Source organism: Medicago sativa, chromosome 2, assembly GCF_051527215.1.
Source record: "Medicago sativa cultivar Bolivia chromosome 2, Bolivia_mono, whole genome shotgun sequence".
Classification (NCBI taxonomy): domain Eukaryota; kingdom Viridiplantae; phylum Streptophyta; class Magnoliopsida; order Fabales; family Fabaceae; genus Medicago; species Medicago sativa.
The window spans coordinates 35,213,110-35,234,572 of record NC_140750.1 but is presented as its reverse complement, the minus strand read 5'-3'; the positions used below and the strand labels follow the sequence as shown (position 1 = coordinate 35,234,572).

The 21,463-nt window shown below is 34.9% G+C and overlaps 1 protein-coding gene and 1 pseudogene across 3 annotated transcripts; one reads left to right on the top strand and one right to left on the bottom strand.

Annotated features, from left to right (window-relative positions):
• Positions 1-3,601: 3,601 nt before the first annotated feature.
• LOC146946539 (Transducin/WD40 repeat-like superfamily protein) lies at positions 3,602-12,786 on the bottom strand. 2 transcript variants are annotated; one of them, XM_085744565.1, is made up of 4 exons: positions 12,102-12,786; positions 9,316-9,607; positions 4,623-5,152; positions 3,602-4,538 (listed from the first exon to the last, which is right to left on the bottom strand). In XM_085744565.1, the coding sequence occupies exons 1-3, from the start codon at positions 12,753-12,755 to the stop codon at positions 5,082-5,084; spliced, it is 1,017 nt and encodes a 338-aa protein (XP_085600691.1). In that variant the 5' UTR covers positions 12,756-12,786; the 3' UTR covers positions 3,602-4,538; positions 4,623-5,081. The 2 variants fall into 2 exon arrangements, with proteins under 2 accessions (XP_085600691.1, XP_085600690.1); XM_085744564.1 differs by lacking the exons at positions 3,602-4,538; positions 4,623-5,152 and adding an exon at positions 8,482-8,805.
• A 2,883-nt stretch (positions 12,787-15,669) lies between these two features.
• LOC146946538 (uncharacterized) lies at positions 15,670-20,078 on the top strand (annotated as a pseudogene). Its single transcript, XR_015028056.1, has 3 exons — positions 15,670-19,056; positions 19,148-19,947; positions 20,040-20,078. The product of XR_015028056.1 is annotated as an uncharacterized LOC146946538 (transcript).
• The last annotated feature ends 1,385 nt before the right edge of the window (positions 20,079-21,463 follow it).

Here is a 21,463-nt window from a genome sequence, read left to right as displayed (position 1 = left end):
TCCTCAGATGCCCCTCAATCTTCCCTTCTCTCCCCTATTTATTCTTAAAACTTAACCTCCCACTACTGACTTAATTAATTATTAATCATTATATATTAATAAACCATAACTGCATAATTAACTACTATAATTATAATAAAACTGACACAATTCTAATAAGATATCTAACATGCTATAACAAGTTCATATTTGCACTTTTTAGTAAGTTGGAAAAATGACTACTAAGTTTTACATCCCCTAATTATAAAATTAATGCCATTGAGTAGGTTCTATGTTTTATTTGTCTTGTTCAAGGGGCAGGAGTCTTGTGCTCTTGTCAATATCCTTTAGTTTTATGCTTAATGTGTTCTCTTTCTGCTAATTTTTTTGTGGCATGTAAGTTTGATAAGGATTTGGGCTTAATGGCCTTCATATTAACCTCCTTTTTTTTACACTGTTTCCACCCTTTTTTCAATTATTGTGATGGCTTTGCTACCGGAGAACCTTGCTTATGTCTAGAGTACTTAAATAAGCCTATTAATACAGTTCTGCAAACTTGCAGAAAGATTGAGTCTTGCAATTCACACGTATTTTTTCCTAAAGTCATAAGAAGTTCTGTTTATTTCCTGTTCACTGCGGCGGTTGCTATGATGGTTTTCTCAACCACCCCTACCTTTTGGAACCTGAGGTGTTTCGAATTGCACCGACGGCGGTTTCCTTAAACCAAGATTCCCGCTAGTTCCGATGACGATGAAGTTGCCGGAGATAATACACCGGAGTCTGAAGAAGATGCTTCTTCTGAAGAGGGTGACGATGATGAATAGGTATAACTCTTCTTTTACTATGTTTTTTCAACTTATTATTTGCGTTGCTCTTTTATCCTCTAGGATTTATGCTTTTTTGGTGCAGATTTAATCATGCATGTTTTGCTATCAAGACTTTGAGATGAATTTGAAGTTGAATTTTTTTTGACTTGGCTTGAAAACTCTGAAAATGTGCAAGCTGAAGTGAGACAGTGTGTATGTGTGTGTAAACAAAGTGGTTACGACTTTCTTTTGTTGGCTTCAGGGAGGTGATAATGATTGTCCTGAAATAAGGAAATGTGAGAAGGCTAGATTAAGAGAAATGCAGAGAAGTAAGAAGCAGAAAATTCAAGAACTATTGGATGCAAAAAATGCTTCTGCTGAAGCTAACATGGTGAGTTTAGTTATGATTACTCATTACACTTCTAACCTATTTTTTCAATCTAGGTCTTGCTAACGAGTTCCCAAGACATTGATTAAGGAGTCAATAGAAGGAAAGTTTGTCTTAAAAATATAAGTTAAACATTTGACAACATAATAACCATTTGAAGGAAATTATTGACTCAAAGGTTGTTCATCCGTTGTTATATTCAGCAGCAACAATTTCTTGCTTGTAATGCTGATATTAATATAAACTTATTGATGAACTTTTCGCAGAACTTTGCATCACCAATTTCGTACATTCATCCTCAATTTTATTTTACTTTTGTCGCTGATAAATATGTAGAGGAAAAAACTTATTGTCGAGCCAGGATTTGCAAGATTAATCAGGACAAGAAAAATCATGTCCCTCCAAAACAAAGTGTAAAGTTTCAAATCAGGTATTTGGGCTCTTTTTGGTTCAATTCTTTTAAGCGTTATTGTATATGCTTGTTTCTTTGAATGTTTAGTTATTGGCCTAAAGCTGATACATTAGGGGTACTATTTGTTAAGAACTGAAATTAAAATCTATGAATAAAGTCCTAATATATACTATTTGTTATTGCAGCTCTAAGGCCTGATGTATTTTACTGGGGTAAGCCTGTGGTTTTTACATATGAACAGGTTTTTCACTCAACCAACGGTTTCTGTGATTCAAATCTTCTTGGACATGGAACACATGTTTCTAATTATTGTGAACTTTCTTTCTTGAGCAGGTTTGTGGTTGTATACAAAAATCTGTTATGAGCAAGAAGTATAAGCTAAGTATTATTCTCATACTGTTTCCACCTAATATTTAAATTCTTCTGGGAAGTTATGATTAAAAGAATGACAGCTGCTGCAACTAAAGAGTTTATGTCAGAGATGAAATTTCTGTGCAAGGTTCATCATACAAATCTGGTAATTTCTTTTGTTGTTCAAAATAAATGTCATGCTTTAGTTTTACAGCAAATTCCTTACAGCATTGTCAAGGTAGAATTAGTCGGCTACGTGGCTAATCATGATGAGTCTTTCCTTATTTATGGCACAAAAGGGTCCCCCAGCAGCCATGTGTATGATCCTCAAAAGAAGGGTTTGCTACTATGCTCAAGTGTTTTTTTACAGTAAAATTAAAAATAATCTATGGCTAAGATCATTTTCTCGTCTTGCTTGGAGATCATTCAACACTTACTTGGACCACAAGGGTTCAGATTGTAGTCCAAGTAAGTGGTTGCGAAGTTATTATGATTTTACTTCATTCTTCGTTTAGAGCCAAGTGTTCATTCTTCGTTTGTTAATGATTGAATATGATTTTGTGCTCTTTTCATGCAGGTTGTCGACAGAGATGCCTACTTACGGTTGTGTTGTGTGTATTCCTTGCTTTGAATTATAGCAGTTGTCCTTGATGTATCGCGTTTATTATCTTTATGTTATGTTCATGTTGAATTTGGACAACTGGTTATCTCTTGCCTGCGAGTTATGGTTGTGTTAGTTGTGTACTGTTATTTGTAATAAGTCGGAGGCTGATTTTGTTTGTATTGTGTTTTGTAATTTGTAATTGTAATTTGTATCTCATGTGTTTTAGAAGCTTTTTTTGTATGGCAGAAATTGATTTCATATTGATTTGTGGTTTTTTAAATTTTCGAGCACTATTAAGCCACCAATGAAATAAAAGGCAGATTTTTTATTTTTATTATTTTTTCCTTATTATCCAATAGTAATGAACAGTAAATATATCAAAAGCTTAGATGGTGGAAAAGACTTAAAGTATTTTACTCTTTTATCAACGGTCATGAACAGTAAAAATCTACGGTAATAATAACAGTAACGGTAACAGTAACCGATACTTTACAAAATTCATTTTATAAATACTTAACCTTCATTCATATTTTTCACATCATTCTCAGAATATTTATCAATACTTTTGAAATGCCTAAATGTTTTCTTTTATGCATTGCTCTACTTGTGATTGTTTTGTTCCTTATTAAAATTATCAATATTGAAGAATTAGGAATAAGTTAGCTTGGATTATTACAGTATGTTCTGAAAAAGACAGAGATTAAATCATTGTCGTGATTTTTGTAATTGTTGCTATTGAATAAGATGGTATTTTTATATTTGGTGTTCGTGACAAAGTTTTCTGTGTCGAAGCAGGGTGCTGATTTGATTTTTCCAGTTCGTGTTGTGATGAAAGACCTTGCAAGATAGCGGATGAAATTTCATTGGTTTTCATGATAGTTGTCTTGAAGTTACGTCTGATAGAGATTATAATTAACCTTTGAAGTTGGATTGACAAGATGGTCTAGAATTATAGGTTGCTTAACATCTTAATCCATTATAATTTCCTTACTGAATTGTAATATTTATGTTATGTCATCTAATATATATCCTGATTTTGTTGTCACTATGGCATAATATAATGAAAATTGGTTGTATTATTCGTTCGGCTGATTAAATCAGACTACATTGTTCAATAAATGATATCCAAATTCGTGCGTTGGCACGGGTCACACACTAGTGTATATACATGAACATACAAAATCTAGTTATGTTCACCAAACTATCAAGACAAGCAACATTTTACTTCATCCTTCCTTTAGAGCCAAGGTATTGACAATCTTAATCACAACTTTAAATCATTTCTAAGTGTTTCACATATCGGGACCAGATCAATTGAGCAAATTGAGGGACATATTGAGCAATCATCTTACTCTCAACCCAAAAATTTGTCGGTGCAAGCCTTTTTATTTTATTTTTTTGCTCACTGGACAGACCGATTTGTTGGGTCCAAGTTTTGGTGTGGGGAGTTGCCAAGAGTTGTACGGAAGGGAAGCGTGTTAGACAATCCACTCACTGGACAGACCGATTTGTTGGGTCCAAGTTTTGGTGTGGGGAGTTGCCAAGAGTTGTACGGAAGGGAAGCGTGTTAGACAATCCAGATTGAGTGTTGTCAGCATTCTGAAGATTTATAGGAACCAAAAACATAGTTAACCCTTATAAATATGAGATAGTAGTACTAAAATTCTAGATACATAATAAGATTTATTAGCAAAAGCAATCTCACTTCTTTATGTTGTATGGGCACCTTTTCTATATAATGGTTATGCAACACGATGTAAGCATGACAACACCAAGGCAGAAGCAAAGGAAAATGTAGGAAGTGAGAAAACACGAAAGTAGAGACCATACGAAGGCGGATATGATGTAGCACGACAGTGATGATATGTAGAGGTGAAGAAGCTTAAGAGGCTCTGCTGGTGGTGTTGTTTCTGTGGTGGCAGGATCCGTTGGCAACGGGTTCGTATCAGACCCTTAGCCAACATAATATATTTCTGTGGTGGCGGATATGATGTATACCTGTAGAAAACCCGTGATCATATCAGACCCTTAGCCAACATAATATATTTCACCGTGAACAATTCAAAACACAAGATTGATAACCTGAACATTTGCAGTCATGCAATGCTAAATAAAAACAACACTTCGGTGGCAATGAAATACAATATTCGCTCAATTGCACTTTGGTCCCTTAAAAGTGGTATTTTCTCTACACGGAAGCAATGAATTATGCATTTGACATCAAAGCATTGAATTGATGATAGTATATGAACCTTTTTCTGTTTCAACTTTCTAGAGGACTTGTACAGAAATAGATAACAGACCATCACATAGAATTGCTAGCATGAAGTGCACAGATACGAGGGTAACATTATTACATAACTCAAGACAACATATAGAAGTTGTGTATAGATCTGTGTGTATGCGCTGCAACCGATAAATAGAATCAATGTGGCCATAGTCTTCTGAAAACAACAATGTGATGCTAATTGACCCCTCTAAAGGTTAAAGCCGCATTAGTCGAACAACAAAACGATTTTGTCAAGCATGCCATCAAGAAAACTATTGATCAGTCACCATTTGATTTTCATCTTCAACTTTTGCATTATTTTTTCCAGCTTGGGGTTGTTTGGCTGCAGGAAGGAACATTAAAATAAAATTAACATCACAGTGAACAACCAGCATGCATAGAAGCACTTATGAAGAATGTTATAGAAACTATAAACTCCAACACAAACCAAAGATTTGTTTCTTGTAAAATAAAGCATTTTGTCTTTTTTGCCAAGTTATGTTTAACTTCTATTTCAGCCAGAAGGTTTCTGAAATATTATTACAAGGTTTAGAACCATTCTCAAGAGTGTCTCCCTGCTTAGATTTCCTTTAATATGATTTCCCCTTAGAATTTTGCACACGACACTGACACTGGTAAGTGGTCATAATTTGACTATTTGAGAAACTGGAATAATTGAAAGCAATCACATATGTCGGTGTTGTGTTAAACACCGAACATGCCATCAATCGGAAGTGCCGGTGCTACATAGCATTCAAGGTACCAAACTGAGGTTATATACAGCAACAAACTCATGAACATAGACTTCTCAGATTGGGAATTTTAAAAACTAACTGCAAGCAGAAAAGCAGTTTGAGCAATATTAGCTAAGGTTACATATTCAAGGACTCAAATTTTCAACTTACATTTCAGACACGATCCGGCAAGGCATGTCAACCTTGATTGTGTCTTACATTCAGCCATTTGAACAACCTGTACGTGTATAGGTATGGTTCATCATCACCTGTAGCGTCATCACTGAGCGAGCACAACAATACCTTTTGTACAGGCAGCATGGGCCTCTTCTATGCAATATGCAACTTTTCCACTCTTTAATGTGATATTTCTTTTCGGTCCTCACGGCCAGTATAGAGAAGTCCATTTTGCAACATAGAATATATTTCAGGTGTCAAAAAACATAGTACAGATAAGTTCACATCCACAAACCCCATCGTTACCATTCAATAAAACATATTGCAGTAAATAACCAAACATTTTAACTATACAAGATTACACATAATAACCATCTATGCAACATATAGTTCACTTGACCAATGAAACTAGCAAAAGACAGGTAAACCCAAGTTATATCGGTAGAAAAACCATGCTCATATCAATCCCATTAACCTTCACATGTAGTCATGAAGTGGTAAACAAAACAAGCCAACATTGATCCTCTCATTTTGGTGGCAATCAAATAAAATATCATACAGGCATCGCATCGTAAGCAAAGCGTAAGCTTTTTTTCCTATTATAATCAGGGTTTTACGGAGCCGCAATTGAGTTTCATAGGTTAAATTTCACCGTATTTCTACAAAATATCAATGATTGTGATGCAACTGCGATTTAAAACCTTTTTTTTTTTTTTAGAAACTAAACTAGCCCACCCAAATGGGCACATGAGAGAATCAATACTGAGACATTGAGGAGAACCTGAGATTTAAAACCTTAGTTACAACAAATTCATCAAATTGACATCCTAACCTATTAACAAGCATCACAAGTCACAACACATCAAGGTATAGATAATCAGTAAAGTAAATTTTGGAATCTATTTTAAAAAAATAGGTAATTATTATCTCTACAGTGAAAAATATCAATGTTGTAGAAATCAACACCAAGCAACTGAAATTAATTTAAGAACATATATTGTTCTGTTCCATCAAAGGAAACATGCAATATGAATCCACAAAATATACTTGAATCAAAAACTATAACAGATCTGGTTCAAGTATTGCGCAATGTGTATGTTTGTTGAGAAGTTTGAGAAACTAACAAGGGTTCATTCATTTTCATTTAAAGGTAGAGTTGATGAAAAGACAAGAAACATGTGAGAAACAGAAAAGCTTTAGTAAGCAGAGATTCAAAATCTCTTTGTTTCTCGCACATTTCTCTCTTTTCTTAAACTCTACCCAGTTTTTCTAAGAAAATAAAAGAACATGGGATGTGGAAGATGAGAGAGAGAGAGAGAGAGAGAGAGGTGACCATATAGATCAAATTGGTGTTGGATCTCTGTGGGATGATAGATGGATGGGAGAAATGAAATAGGATTTACCTCATTTTCACTTTATATAATTTTTTATGTCAAACGTTTCATCATTTTGTTATATAGATTAAAAAAAAAAAAAGGCTTAATACCAGTTTTCACTCCTAACTTTCACAAAGTTGCGATTTTAGCACCCTAAGAAAAAAACTATAAAACTGCCCCTAAGTTTTGCAACTGTAGCAGTCTTGGCCCCCAAGGCAAAAAAATAAAAAAATAACATGTGGCACCTCACTTAGGGTGCAACGTCAGCGTAGACCGAGTCAAAATTGGCCTTGGGGGCCAAAACTGCCACAGGTGCAAAACTTAGGGGGCGGTTTTGTAGTTTTTTTTCTTAAGGGTCAAAATCGCAACTTTAGGAAAGTTAGGGGGCTAAAACTGCTATTAAGCCAAAAAAAATGTCTTTATTCGGACAAATTTGTTAACGAGTGTTTTAACGGCATTTTTTAAAAGATTCCTAATTAATAAAATGTTTATTGAAAAAGTTAAATAGTTTAATTTTTAATGGATTGAATTTATTATTTTTTATAAAAACTTACTATTTAATATATTTTTTTGGTTACAAATAAATTTTAGGGTGAGGGGATGGTGCCCCAGTCCAAGGCAGGGAAGACCTTTGGGTTCAAAGAGCACTTACAAAAGTATTTACATTTACCTCCCTCCAAAGGCACCAGCGGGGCTTGAACCCGGGTTCTCTCGGATTCAAGACTTGTCTTTTTACCACTAGACCAAACCTTTGGAGTTAAAAAGGGTGGGAGATGTGCAACGCAAGAACTTCCCAGTAGGTCACTCATCCTAGTACTACTTTCGCCCAAGCAGACAACAACACTCGTTAGCATTTCTCAAATAAAAATTTAGATTTCAACCATGTAATTTGAAGATTTGTTAGTTTTTGACCTCTAATATTAAATTTCAAAATTTAAGGTAATTTTATCCATTGTAATTTGAGTGAATTTTGATTTACTCTATACTATATCATCTATTTTGTATTGTCAAAATTCACAAATATTCAAAACCAAATAATCTTCGAATTACAAGTTGAAATCCAAAGTTCTTTCACAAAAGTTAAACCAAAACACGTTCAAATGACAAAAGGTAACATCATTTAACTCTTTATATCAAGTCATCAACGAGTCATTTCTTTTGTCTTCCAAAACAAAAACAAAAACAAAAAAAGCGTCTTTTCTTTTAGTCATTTATTTGAACGGTTGTAATTACTTTTTTTAGGTAATCAAGTTGTAATTCAGGATTTCAGGGCAGAGAAAAGGTCATGATTAATCACATGTAGAAAAGATTTAGATTCACATGATTTGGTATGCGATTCCTAAATCAAACGGTGATAAAAAAAAATACTTAAAGAACACAAAATATCAATGACTTCCCCATCTAATGGAAAAATTTCATATATAATAATATATTAAATGAAAACAAAAATATTCTGAAAAATTAATAGTATGTGAACCCTCTCTTGTTTCAACTTTCTAGAAGACTTGTGCAGAAATAGATAGTAAACCATCACATAGAATTGCTAGCATGAGGTGCACAGATTTGTGAAGGTGTCAAAGCCACTTAATCGAACAGCAAAACGATTTTCTCAAGCATCCCATCAAAAAAAAAAAAAAACTATTGATCTGTCACCATTTGATTTTTATCTTCAACTTCTGCATTATTCTTTCCAGCAGGGGGTTGTTTGGCTGCACAACGGAACATTTAAAATTAAAATTAACATAACAGTAAAGAACCAACATGCATACTACAAGCACAGCACCACTTATGAAGATTGCTATAGAAACTATTCCTAAAAACTAATCAGTAGGGAGAGTGTTCCTAAACTCCTACAGAAACCAAAGCACGTGTTTCGTACATGATAAAACATTTTGGCTTGTTTACCAAGCTATATTTAACTTCTATTTCAGATTGAAGGTTTCTAAAATTGAAATATTTCAAGGGTTTGAACCATTCTAAAGAGTGTTTCCTTTTGCTTAGATTTCTTTTAATATGATCTCTCTCTCATAAAACTTAAGTCGCACCGCCCTTAAGTCTCACTATGATATTCAAAGGCACTCATTAAGGTTATATACAACAGCAAACTCATGAACATAGACTACTTAAGTTATGAATTTTAAAAACTAACCATGCAGGCAAAAAAGGCAGTTCAAGCAATGTGAGCTAAGGTTATTCAAATTCAAATATTTACAACTTACATTTCAGACACGATCCAGCAAGGCATGTCAACCTTGACTGTGTCTTACACTCAGCTAGTGGTTTTGACTTCTCTGTGGCGGCCATTCGAACATCCCATACACGTATACTCCCATCAGATGATGCAGATGCTACTAGGTATGGTTCATCATCTCCTGTAGCCTCATCACTGAGCACAACAATACCTTTTACACGGGCAGCATGAGCCTCTTCTATGCAATATGCAGCTTTTCCACTTTTTAAGTCCCATGCTGTGATATTTCGATCCTCACCGCCTGTATAGAGAAGTCCATTCTGCAACATAGAATAAATTAGGATGTCAAAAAATATAGTTCAGATAAATTCACACCTTTAAACACATTCATTACATAAACATATTGCAGTAAACAACTAAACATTATAACTATACAAGATTGCACATGATAACCATCTGCAGCTGCACAGCATATAGTTCACTTCACCAATGAAACTGGCAAAGGACTAATAAAACCATGTTATGCCTATCATCCCCATTAACCACATCAGATATTTCACCACAAATAATTTAGAAACACAATATTGAAATTTCAATAAATAACCTTCACATGCATAGTTGTCAAGATTGAACTTTTGATCAAGATCTGGAAGGGGTAGCAAGATCGCAACAAGCAAAATTGCAAATAGAATTGAAAGATCGTACCAAAGTAATTAAGTTATAATTGGAGGGGGATAGCAAAATCGCAGAACATAACCAAGTCCACACAAAAAACTACTCAAAGCTTAAACAGAAAATAACTAAGTTCACAAAAGAAAATTCTTATAGTCTAGACCAAATCACAATGCAATGTTGATGCAAAAAACAGAGCAAACACCGATTCAACAGAGACAAACAACTTGCCAAAAAAAAAAAAAAACAGAGGCAGAAACATAGAGCAAAATTGATGCCAAAAACAAAAAACAGAGCCAAGGCAGAGACAGGGTGAGAGGGAGACTAGAGTGAGAGTCGGAGATGGTCATGAGAGGGAGGGAAACAATGAGTTCAAATGATGAAATATTAAAAAATAAGGTTTCTTTATTTTACCCAACCAGGTCATTCATGACCCAGGTAAACAGTTCCTAAACGATTTTGCTATGATCTGGCATCAACCTTGCACAAATTTGGGATCTTGCGGGTGATTCAGATGGGAGGGAGGGACGGAGTAGGATCACAAAATCGTATGACTTTACTATTTAAATCTAGATCTAGATAACCTATGAAAAGTCATGCAATGGTAAATAAAACAACACAACATTGTTCCTCTCATTGTGGCGGCAATTAAATAAAATATTACTATAAAGGAATTATAAACAGAGCATAATTTTTTTTTCACATTAATGGAAGATACATTTTTAAATTATGTTCTGAATCTTGTGATACTGATCCTATTAAAAGCCAAACACTTCTGGTTGATATATTGCTTAATAACTACATCACATTTATGAAGTAGTACAACCTTTGCCACAAGAAAAAATATAACTTTTCTTTCTTTTTCCTATTATAATCGGGGTTTTATAATAAGGTTCACACTACAATGTGGACCATGACAGCTAGGCTTTTGATGTTTACGAATCCGCAATTGAGTTTCATCAGTTACATTTGACCATGCCTCTTAAAGTATCAATGATCATGATGCAGCTGCAGTTTAAAACCTCAACAAACTCATCAAATTGACATCTCAAGCGATTAGCAAGCCGACCAACACATCAAGTAACATTGTGCAGCAAAATCATATTATTTTTATTTTTCAAACCTAAAACTTGCTTGTTCTCGCTATTAGTACCTTTTTTACTGCGCTATGATCTAAATTATTAAGAACAATAAACCACCAATTTCGTCCCTAAACTATCATCATCTCTCTAATTTAGTCCTTAAACTATAAAATATAATAAGAAACTACCTAATTATTGATTCTCTCTAATTTAGTCCTTAAACTATATAAGTATAATAAGCAATCCCTAATTACGAAATTTCTCAATCTAGTTCTTAAAGTATATAAAAATCCGTCAATTTATTCTTTAATATTTTAATATCAAGGATAGAATTGAAAGGTTTAATAGAAGTAAAATAGTGGATAACTAATAAGCTAGTTTATAGCGGATGAATTATAAGTCAACTTAAAGCTGATAGCGGATTGAATTTGCAGTGTTTTGTAAAAGGGTCTTGTTAACGAGTGCCCCCGGGGCACTCTTTAAGCATGCTAAATTAAGAAATTATTCTACAAAAATGTTAAAGTTTTCAATTTTCAATGCACTGATTACACAAACTTTCATAAAAAGTTACTTTTTAAAGCCCTTAACCAGTGCCCCGGGGGCACTAGTTAACATTTCCCTTTGTAAAATTAGCAGTTGAAGTAGCTTATAAATATGAAATGACATAAAAAAATGAGCATTTAATTAATATTTATTTTTTTCAATTAAGTTTGCAAGGGTAAAATGGAGATAAAAAATTATAAGCCATAAGCTACTTGAATTAGCTCAAAAACTGCTCTAAGCTCATAAAAATAAGCTATAAGCACATGAGAAAGTGGCGTCACCAAACAGGTCTTTTTTTAGTCATACGAGCTTATAAGACATAAGCTATAAGCTCAGAAAAGAGCCTTACCAAACAGACCCTTATTATATTTGCATAATTTGAGGACCAAATTGAAGTGAGGATAATAGTTTATGGACTAAATTAACCATTTATTCGAATTATAAATCACGCAAAAACCTCTGAAATGAATTAAAACAATGACATATAACTTCAAAAAAACAACATAAAAACACAAACCTTAGCAGGTGCAGCACAAAGAACACGTTTCGGACATTGCAATTCCATCAACAACCTAGCATCCTCAGCCTGATGAACATTAACAATCTCATCAACAGCCATAAAAAACGAATCACCAGACTCATCAAACCTCACAATGGACGCTTCCTTATCCAATCTACAACAAAAGCTTCTCCTCCCACGAACAAGATTCACCATAGCAAAACAACAATCTCTCGAAACAGTCAACGCAATCTTCCCCGAAGGATGAATAGCAAGATCATTAACACCTTTCTTATGAACAGAAAGCGTCTTAAGATGAACGAAACCGTCGGCATCGAAGATCGCAAGGGAGCCGTCAGCGTCAGCGGAGACGAGGTTACGAGGAAAAGGGAGGTTAGGTGGGGAGTAAAAGGAGAGAGCGGTGACGGTGGAGGAGTGGTGGTTGAGGGAACCGAGGGAGGAGGAGGCGGAGAGGTTGTAGAGATGGATTGTGTCGTCGGAGCCGCCAGATGCGACGACGGAGTTGGAAACGGCGACGGTTTTGATTAAGGAGAGATGGGATGGGTAGGAGAAAAGAGGGGTTAGGGTTTGGGAATTAGGGTTGAGATTGAAACCCCAGATGAAACGTTCGTATGAACCTGCTACTAGACTTATTCTTCTCTTAGAACTCATTTTTGTGTTATGTTACGCCTCTCTTCTCTTTGAACTTCACTTGTGTGTTTCTGTTGCGTTATAAACCCTAAACCCCTTTGTAAAGTCTTACGTTATGTTTGGTTTGATAAATGATTTGGAAGAGAAGAGAAGGAGAAATTCTAATATGGTCACATCATCAAATATAAAGTGTTTGGTCACACACACATAAAGAAATATTTTTTTTTAATAGTAAAGAGGAAATTGATAAAAAAATGATTGAATATTTTAAGGACCAACTGTTTATGTGTGTGTGTCCAAACACTATTGATTTGGTCTTGTGACCAAGGAAGAATACCTCGAAGAGAAATGAAAGAAAGGAGAGTGGAAAAAGTTTGTCTTAACCCTTCCCAAATAAGAAGTGGTAAATGGACCCTCTTCGGTCTTTATTGTTCAGTCATCTCTCATGTGTTTCATCTAACGGTTGAGAATTCATAATAAATAAATAAATAAATAAAAAACAACAGTTTTGGAAAGAGAGAAAATCATAGATGAGCGGCTGAGATGATGGCAGGACAGACAACAGCAGAGAAAGTGCAGGAGAGGATCCAGATTCGAGAAAGTGAGTTGGTAATCTGAAGTTCGTAAGTAAAGTATAGCATCCAAAAATCAAACAAGTTATTTTGAACAGTTTATTTTCCTTAACCACTTAATGAAATTACTTTATGTGACGACGTTGAGCGAGGAATTTTGTTTCTCAGTTGTGAGTTTCTTAACTTCTCTAATAAAGTATTAGAGTATGGTTGTTTTTCTGTTTAAAATACACTATAAAATGCATAAATAAAAAAATAGAAAGATAAATGGATAAAAAGTGTGAAATAGGCTTGTTTGATTGATTACTTGTTATTTATAAGGTATGAACAAAATATTTATAGTGTAACTACTGCCTACTAGCCAAACAACGTATTCTAACCAAAACATGAGCCTTAGATGAAGTGTAGAGGGAACACATTTGTTTGTGTGCATCCAATCTCTGCCAAGGATTACAAAATATAAAGGCTTGTCGTCAGTGACAAAGAAAGCATATTTTACTTCCTTTGGACCCATCGCTACATCAACTATCAGAATCCCCAATGTGTTAGCTTCAATGCCCATGAAGCTAGCTATTTTTATGTAATTTTCAGAAAGTATTTTAGAGATTAACAATGACTATTGAATTCGTGACACTTGGAACAAATGATTACTAAGGTAAACAATGCAAACACAATATAATTCAAACTTTTACTATTGAATCAAATGTTATACATTCAAAATTAATTCACAAAACTACAAAACCAAGACAATCATATATCAAATGTACTCTTATTAACAATAAAATCACTAACAAGAATATACAATTGATTGATCTAGGGTTAAACTTATGAATAAGCTAATTGCAATTATGATGAGTGATTGAATAACACACTACAAAATATTAATCAATGAAAAATAGTTTTTAACACATTAATCACTTTCAACAACATAGCAATTAAACATGCAAATACTCAAACATAGATCAATCAAAATATGCAAGAAAAAAAATAAAGGAATAGAGAACACCAGATTTTATAGTAGTTCCCCCCAATCGTCCTAGATATGCAGAGGTCGAAGTTCGAACCTTGTACACCCTACTTATTCATCTTAATAAGGTGAATTTCTAGCCACTAAGCTACTTGACAAAAAAAAAATCTTCAATCTTATGTGATCCTTTGGTAATCTTCATCAAGACCCCATCTTCAACATAAATTCCATCAATCTCCTTTACTGTTGATGAACTTGAAAAATCCTCTAGCTTGGTAGAGGAGAAAAGAAAGTCTTCTTATGTCCTTTGGAATCCTGAGCACGTCTAATTTTTTGAAAGAATCAAATCATTACACAACTTACAGTTGTCCCTCTAATCTTAGAGCCAAATCTCACAAAGAACTATGAAGAAAGTGGATTCTCAAGGTTATTGAGAGGAGAGTATAAAGAAAATTAATGAATTTCAATGATGAGAAGAATGGGGGAATGTTGTAATTATAGTTGGAGAGTGTTAGTGCAAAGAAAGCTGGTTTTTAGTGAAAAAAACACTTTTATGAATCGATTCACACTTATGTTGGATCGATTTCTATGAATAAAATTGAATATGGACTACGTATGAAGATTGAGTATATTGAGATAAAGATCAAATCAATTTGGATGAACTGCATGAAGATTGAATCGATTTGATGATCCTTCTATCCATTTTTGAATTAATTAAAAAATGGGTAGAAACTTCGAGATTTGAGTAAATTGATTCAGAGAGTTAGTTATGACTTCTAAAGAGATTCAAATTAATTCAAAAACAAATAAAAACTCTATGATCTGTATGAATTGATTCATCGAGTAAGTTATGACTTTTGAATCGATTCAACTTTAAAAAAATGCCTTTAAAGAGCTATAAAAGCACATAAGACCTAAAACTAAACCAAAAATGTTTTTTCTCCTTTCTACCACAAGAGCTTTAAAAAGGAAACTTAGCAAAGATTTTATGCAAGAAAAATATGTTTTAAGCAAGGTGAGAATTAGTCCTACAATAGAGAAGCAACATACAATCTTCTAAAACTATCCGAGGAATATGAGACATCACTCAAAACCTAAGAAAAGCTACAAATTACATTATATATGCTTTTGTATCTTAGTAAGACCCATGGCCTTATTACCTCCTAACTTTTGAGAATGATCCTTTTGCTGTGCTATTAGCTTCTCGTTATACTTACCTATCATTTCCAAATAAGACATGCCTTCTTCCATAGTGATTCTAGCTGGTCTTTTTCATCTCCCTTTAGGTAAGGGATTTTCGGTGGTCTTAGGAAAGGTTGGATGCCCGTCATTAGACTTGTCTGCCTAACCTAGCCCCTAGTGTTAACGGATAAATCAAGATTTTTAATGGTGTTGGAACAAAATGTGTTTAACAATGAACCTTGAGAGTTTTGATGATAACAAGGTATTAAAAATTGTCAATTGGACTAGATAATATTTGTTCAAGTGTACAGGACCATAGACAAAATTTTACATCTTAAAAAGGTTCTGGATGAACAAAAGAGAGCTAAAGTATCAACAAAAAGGAAGCTTAAAGCGTCTGAAGAGAAGTGCTCCTGAAGTCAAAAGTGCTCCTGAAGACAAAGTGCTCCTGAGGTGATGACGTCATCAGAAGCTGAAGGGTATCAGAAGCAAGTTCATCAGAAGCATCTCATCAGAAGCTAAAGATCACCAGAAGCTGAAGTTCATCAGACGATGCAAGACTTAAACCTTCAAGGGTTGTTCAATGGATTTAAACTCGTCTAAGCATTGCAGAAGACTGGAAATGTAAAGCAACGGTCATTTTGAATGGATTTGAAGGCATTGGATGCTTATCTTCAAAAAGCGTTGACAAAGTGCAATTGTACGAAGTGTACAACCACTGCCTCCACTACTCTGTGTTTGTCTCTGCTACAAGACAAGAAAAACAGCTCTGCCTGCAACGATGTTCCTTCACAATGGGAATGCATTTCAAATTGATCCTTCATAGGACAACTACCATATCATGCAAAAGATCATTGGTGATTGATTAAGCTTTAAACGACTCTTTTTGATGTGCTGGCAATTTCACAACGTCTCTTTCACACCTCTATATAAAGGAGTGAAGACTTAGAGATTGGCAGAGACTCATCAACAATTTTACAAGTGCCAAAACTCTGCTGAAATTGTTCTGCATTCAAAGTTCACTTAGAATTTCTGTTTCAAAGTTCATATCTTAGAAATTCTAGAGTCTTAAGAGTCTGTATCTGATTTGTATTGTGAACACCACTGATTGTATATCAAGTGTTCATCCTCAAACATTTTTCTTTGTAATTCTGTTCGATTAGAAGTCTCTTGTAGTTGTGCTTGAGCATTAGAAGTCTCTTGATTGTGTTCAGGAGCATAGGAAGTCTCTTGCAGTTGTGCTTGAGCAATTTGAAGTCTCTTGCTAGTTGTAGCAGTGAGCAGTTGTAATCAGATATCACATTTTAGTGAACTCTCATTGGAAGTGCAAGGGGGACAGGACTACTTCCGGTTTGTGGAAGGAACCTGTATAATTGCTCTGTGTCTTTCTTCTCTCTCTCTCTCTCTCTCTCTCTCTCTCTCTCTCTCTCTGTTTTTATCCGCTGCAAGTTAGTCCTGAACATCACTTCAGAAGCAGTCTCTATTTGCTTCTGGCCAATGAGTTTCAGCTTAGGAGAAAATGAAGAAAAAGCTAACACAATTCAAGCCCCCCTTCTTGTGTTTTTCTCACCTTCAATTGGTATCTAGAGCATTGGTCTGTTGTCTTAACACTTAACAGTGTAACAGAAAAAGATCTGAGAAAAACATGTCTGGTGAATCCCCCAATGATGGACCTGCGCACAACAATGCTATTCCATTTGACTATGGTGACAACAAAAAGTCTAACTTTGGAAAGATTCCTAAGTTCAATGGAGATCCTGAAGAATTTTCTTGGTGGAAAACCAACTTCTACAGCTATGTCATGGGTTTAGATGAAGAACTATGGGACATACTTGAAGATGGTGTTGGTGACTTGGTCCTTGATGAAGAAGGAGCTGCTGTTGACAGAAAGAAACACACTCCTACTCTGAAGAAACTCTACAAGAAGCATCATATTATTAGAGGAGCACTTGTCACTGCTATACCTAAAGCAGAGTATATGAAGATGAGTGACAAATCCACTGCTAAAGCAATGTTTGCTTCTCTCTGTTCTAATTACGAAGGCAGCAAGAAAGTTAAAGAAGCAAAAGCTCTTATGGTTGTACATCAGTATGAGTTGTTCAAGATGAAGGATGATGAAACTATTGAGGAGATGTACTCAAGGTTTCAAACCTTAGTCTCTGAACTACAAATACTGAAGAAGAGTTATGTTGCTTCTGATCATGTCAGCAAGATACTAAGAAGCTTGCCTGCTAGATGGAGACCTAAGGTTACAGCTATTGAGGAAGCTAAAGATTTAAACACTTTAAGTGTTGAAGATCTTGTCAGCTCTCTCAAAGTTCATGAGATAAGTCTTAATGAACATGAGCCTGCTAAGAAGAGTAAATCTATTGCTCTACCATCTAAAGGGAAGTCATCAAAAGCTCTTAAAGTTATTGAATCTGATGATGAGTCACCTGATGGAGACTCTGATGAAGATCTTACTGATAAGATGGCTATGCTTTCCAACAAGCTTGAGTATCTGGCAAGGAAGAACAGGAAGTTTCTGAGTAAGAGAGGTGGCTACAAGAGCTCCAAGAAAGAAGATCAGAAGGGATGCTTCAACTGTAAGAAGCCTGGACATTTCATTGCTGATTGCCCTGATCTTCAGAAGGAGAAATCAAAGGAGAAGTCAAAGAAATCAAGTTTCAACATAAGGAAATTCAGAAAGCAGATTAAGAAGAGTTTAATGGCAACCTGGGAAGATTTGGATAGTGAATCTAGGTCTGAAAAGAAAGAAGTTGAAGAAGATGCTAAGGTAGCTATGGGGTTAGTGGCTACTGAGACTTCAGAAGCAGATCCTGACTCAGACTCTGAAGATGAAAATGAGGTATATTCTAAAATTCCCAGAGAAGAATTTATTGAGTCTCTTAAAGAACTCCTTACACATTTTGAACTGAGAACCAATGAGTTGAAAGATTTAAAAGAAAGATATGTTGAGTTAATGAAACAACAAGAATCAACTCTATTGGATCTGAAAGCTTCTGAAGAAGGACTTAGAGGCTTTGACTTCATTTGTAAAACTTATGAAGAGAAGCTAAAGTATCTTTGTCAGAAGCTACAAGAAAAGTGTAATGGAAAGTCTTTAAGCAAATATGAAATTGCTCTTGAAGATTTTATTATATTTGGTATTGACAGAAGCAAAGTTGCTTTAATGATTTACAGTATTCACATAAACAATGGCAAAGGGATTGGATTTTCAGGAGGGAAACCTAATGAAATCAGTCTCAAAGCTTGTTGTGAATGCATCAAGGAAGGATTGAAAATCTTCTTTGTACCTGAAGGTGCTATGTTGGAAACTGCTGTTCAATTAGAATCTGAAGCTTCTAGCTCTAAGGCTAAGATTACTTCAAAGGCAAAGAACTCTAAGCCAAAGGCAATGATAAACTCTGATTCTAAGACTTCAAAGATCAGGATTCTAAAGAGATCAGAACCTGTTCCTCAGAGTCTGTTGAAACCTGAATCTGAGGTCCTGAAGTCTAAGTTTCAGAAGAAGACAGTTACTGCTCCTGGGGAATCAAAACCAAAGGGTGTTAAACCTAAGGTAATGGTTAACCAGAAGCTACCAAACTTACATCACAAGGTACAAGAAATGAAGAGTAAAACTTCTAGTACTAACTTGAAAGGACCCATAAAACAATGGGTACCTAAATCTGAAAATGTCAATACTGCAGATATGTCTAAGAGCAAAGGAAAAGAAAAATCATGGTACCTAGACAGCGGTTGCTCAAGGCATATGACAGGAGAGAAGTCTATGTTCCTCACCCTCACAATGAAAGAAGGAGAAAGTGTGAAGTTTGGATGCAACCAGTCTGGCAAGATCATTGGTATGGGAACTATTGGTAACTCCTCTATCTCAATTAATAATGTGTGGTTGGTAGAAGGTCTTAAGCATAACCTATTGAGTATCAGTCAGTTTTGTGACAATGGTTATGATGTGATGTTTGAAAAGACCAACTGCACAGTAATCAACAGAGAAAACAAATCCATAGTATTCAAGGGAAAGAGAATGGAGAATGTTTATAAAATCAATTTTTCTGAACTGGTTGATCAGAAGGTAATTTGTCTTCTATCAGTGAATGATAAGAAATGGATGTGGCATAGAAGGTTGGGGCATGCTAACTGGAGATTAATCTCTAAGCTTAGTAAGTTACAACTTGTCAAAGGCCTACCAGACATTGACTATCATTTAGATGCACTTTGAGGTGCATGCCAAAAGGGAAAAATTGTGAAATCATATTTTAAAACAAAAGACATTGTTTCAACCTCCAGACCCTTAGAATTACTTCACATTGACTTATTTGGACCAGTTAGCACTGCATCCTTATATGGAAGTAAATATGGATTAGTTATTGTTGATGATTACAGCAGATGGACTTGGGTAAAATTCTTGAAAAGCAAGGATAATGTTTATCATGTATTCAGTAACTTCTGCACTCAAATACAGTCTGAAAAAGAAATGAAAATTTTGAAAGTTAGAAGTGATCATGGTGGAGAATTTGAAAATGAGCCATTTGAAAACTTTTGTGAAAAGCTTGGAATTGTCCATGAATTCTCTTCTCCTAGAACTCCACAGTAAAATGGGGTTGTGGAGAGAAAGAATAGAACTTTACAAGAAATGGCTAGAACCATGATTCATGAAAATAATTTGGCTAAACATTTCTGGGCAGAAGCAGTGAATACAACATGTTATGCCCAAAATAGAATCTATATCAGACCTATCTTGGAGAAAACAACATATGAACTCTTTAAGGGAAGAAGACCCAATATCTCTTACTTTCATCAATTTGGATGTACTTGTTACATTCTAAATAACAAGCTCTACCTAAAGAAATTTGATGTCAAGGCCCAAAGAGGAATCTTTCTAGGTTACTCTAAAAGGTCAAAGGCATACATGGTGTATAATTCAGAAACACTTTGTGTTGAAGAATCAATGCACGTTAAATTTGATGACAAAGAGCCTGGAAGTAAAACTCCAGAGCAAGATGAAAGTGTTTCAGAGATACAGGTTCTTGAAGATACTCCAGAACCTGATCAGATAGCTAAATCTGAAGACAGTACAGAAGCTGAACCCACCTCAGAAGCACAAGATGAAGTTGCTTCTGATGAAGCTCAAGATGGCTCTCAACAAGCTGATCAATCCAAGAATACATTCAAGTACAAGTCTTCTAGTCCTGAGGATCAAATCATTGGAAACAAAGAAATTCCTAGAAGAACAAGATCATACTTCAGATAAGAAGAGTCAATGATATGACTGTTATCCGTGATTGAACCTGCTACAGTTGATGAAGCACTTTCAGATGAAGGATGGATACTTGCTATGCAGGAAAAGCTTAATCAGTTTCAAAGAAATGATGTGTGGGATCTGGTACCCAAACCTCAGCATAAGAACATTATTGGAACAAAATGGGTATTCAGAAATAAGTTGAATGAACAAGGTGAAGTAACCAGAAACAAAGCAAGACTTGTTGCACAAGGTTACAGTCAACAAGAAGGCATTGATTATACTAAAACTTTTTCTCTAGTTGCAAGATTGGAAGCAATCAGGTTACTTCTATTCTATGCAGTTAATCATGGCATAATATTATATCAAATGGATGTCAAGAGTGCATTTCTAAATGGAGTCATTGAAGAAGTGTTTGTCAAGCAACCTCCTGGTTTTGAGGATCTTAAGTATCCTAACCATGTTTACAAACTTAAGAAATCACTATATGGCTTGAAACAAGCTCCCAGAGCTTGGTATTATAAACTAAGTAATTTCTTGATCAAAAATGATTTTAAAAGAGGCCAAGTTGACACAACACTCTTCAGAAGGACTCTTGAGAAAGACATTCTTGTTGTGCAGATATATGTTGATGATATAATATTTGGTTCTACTAATGCATGTCTTTGCAAGGAATTTTCTAAGTTAATGCAGGATGAATTTGAAATGAGCATGATGGGAGAGCTGAAATTCTTCCTTGGAATTCAAATCAATCAAAGCAAAGATG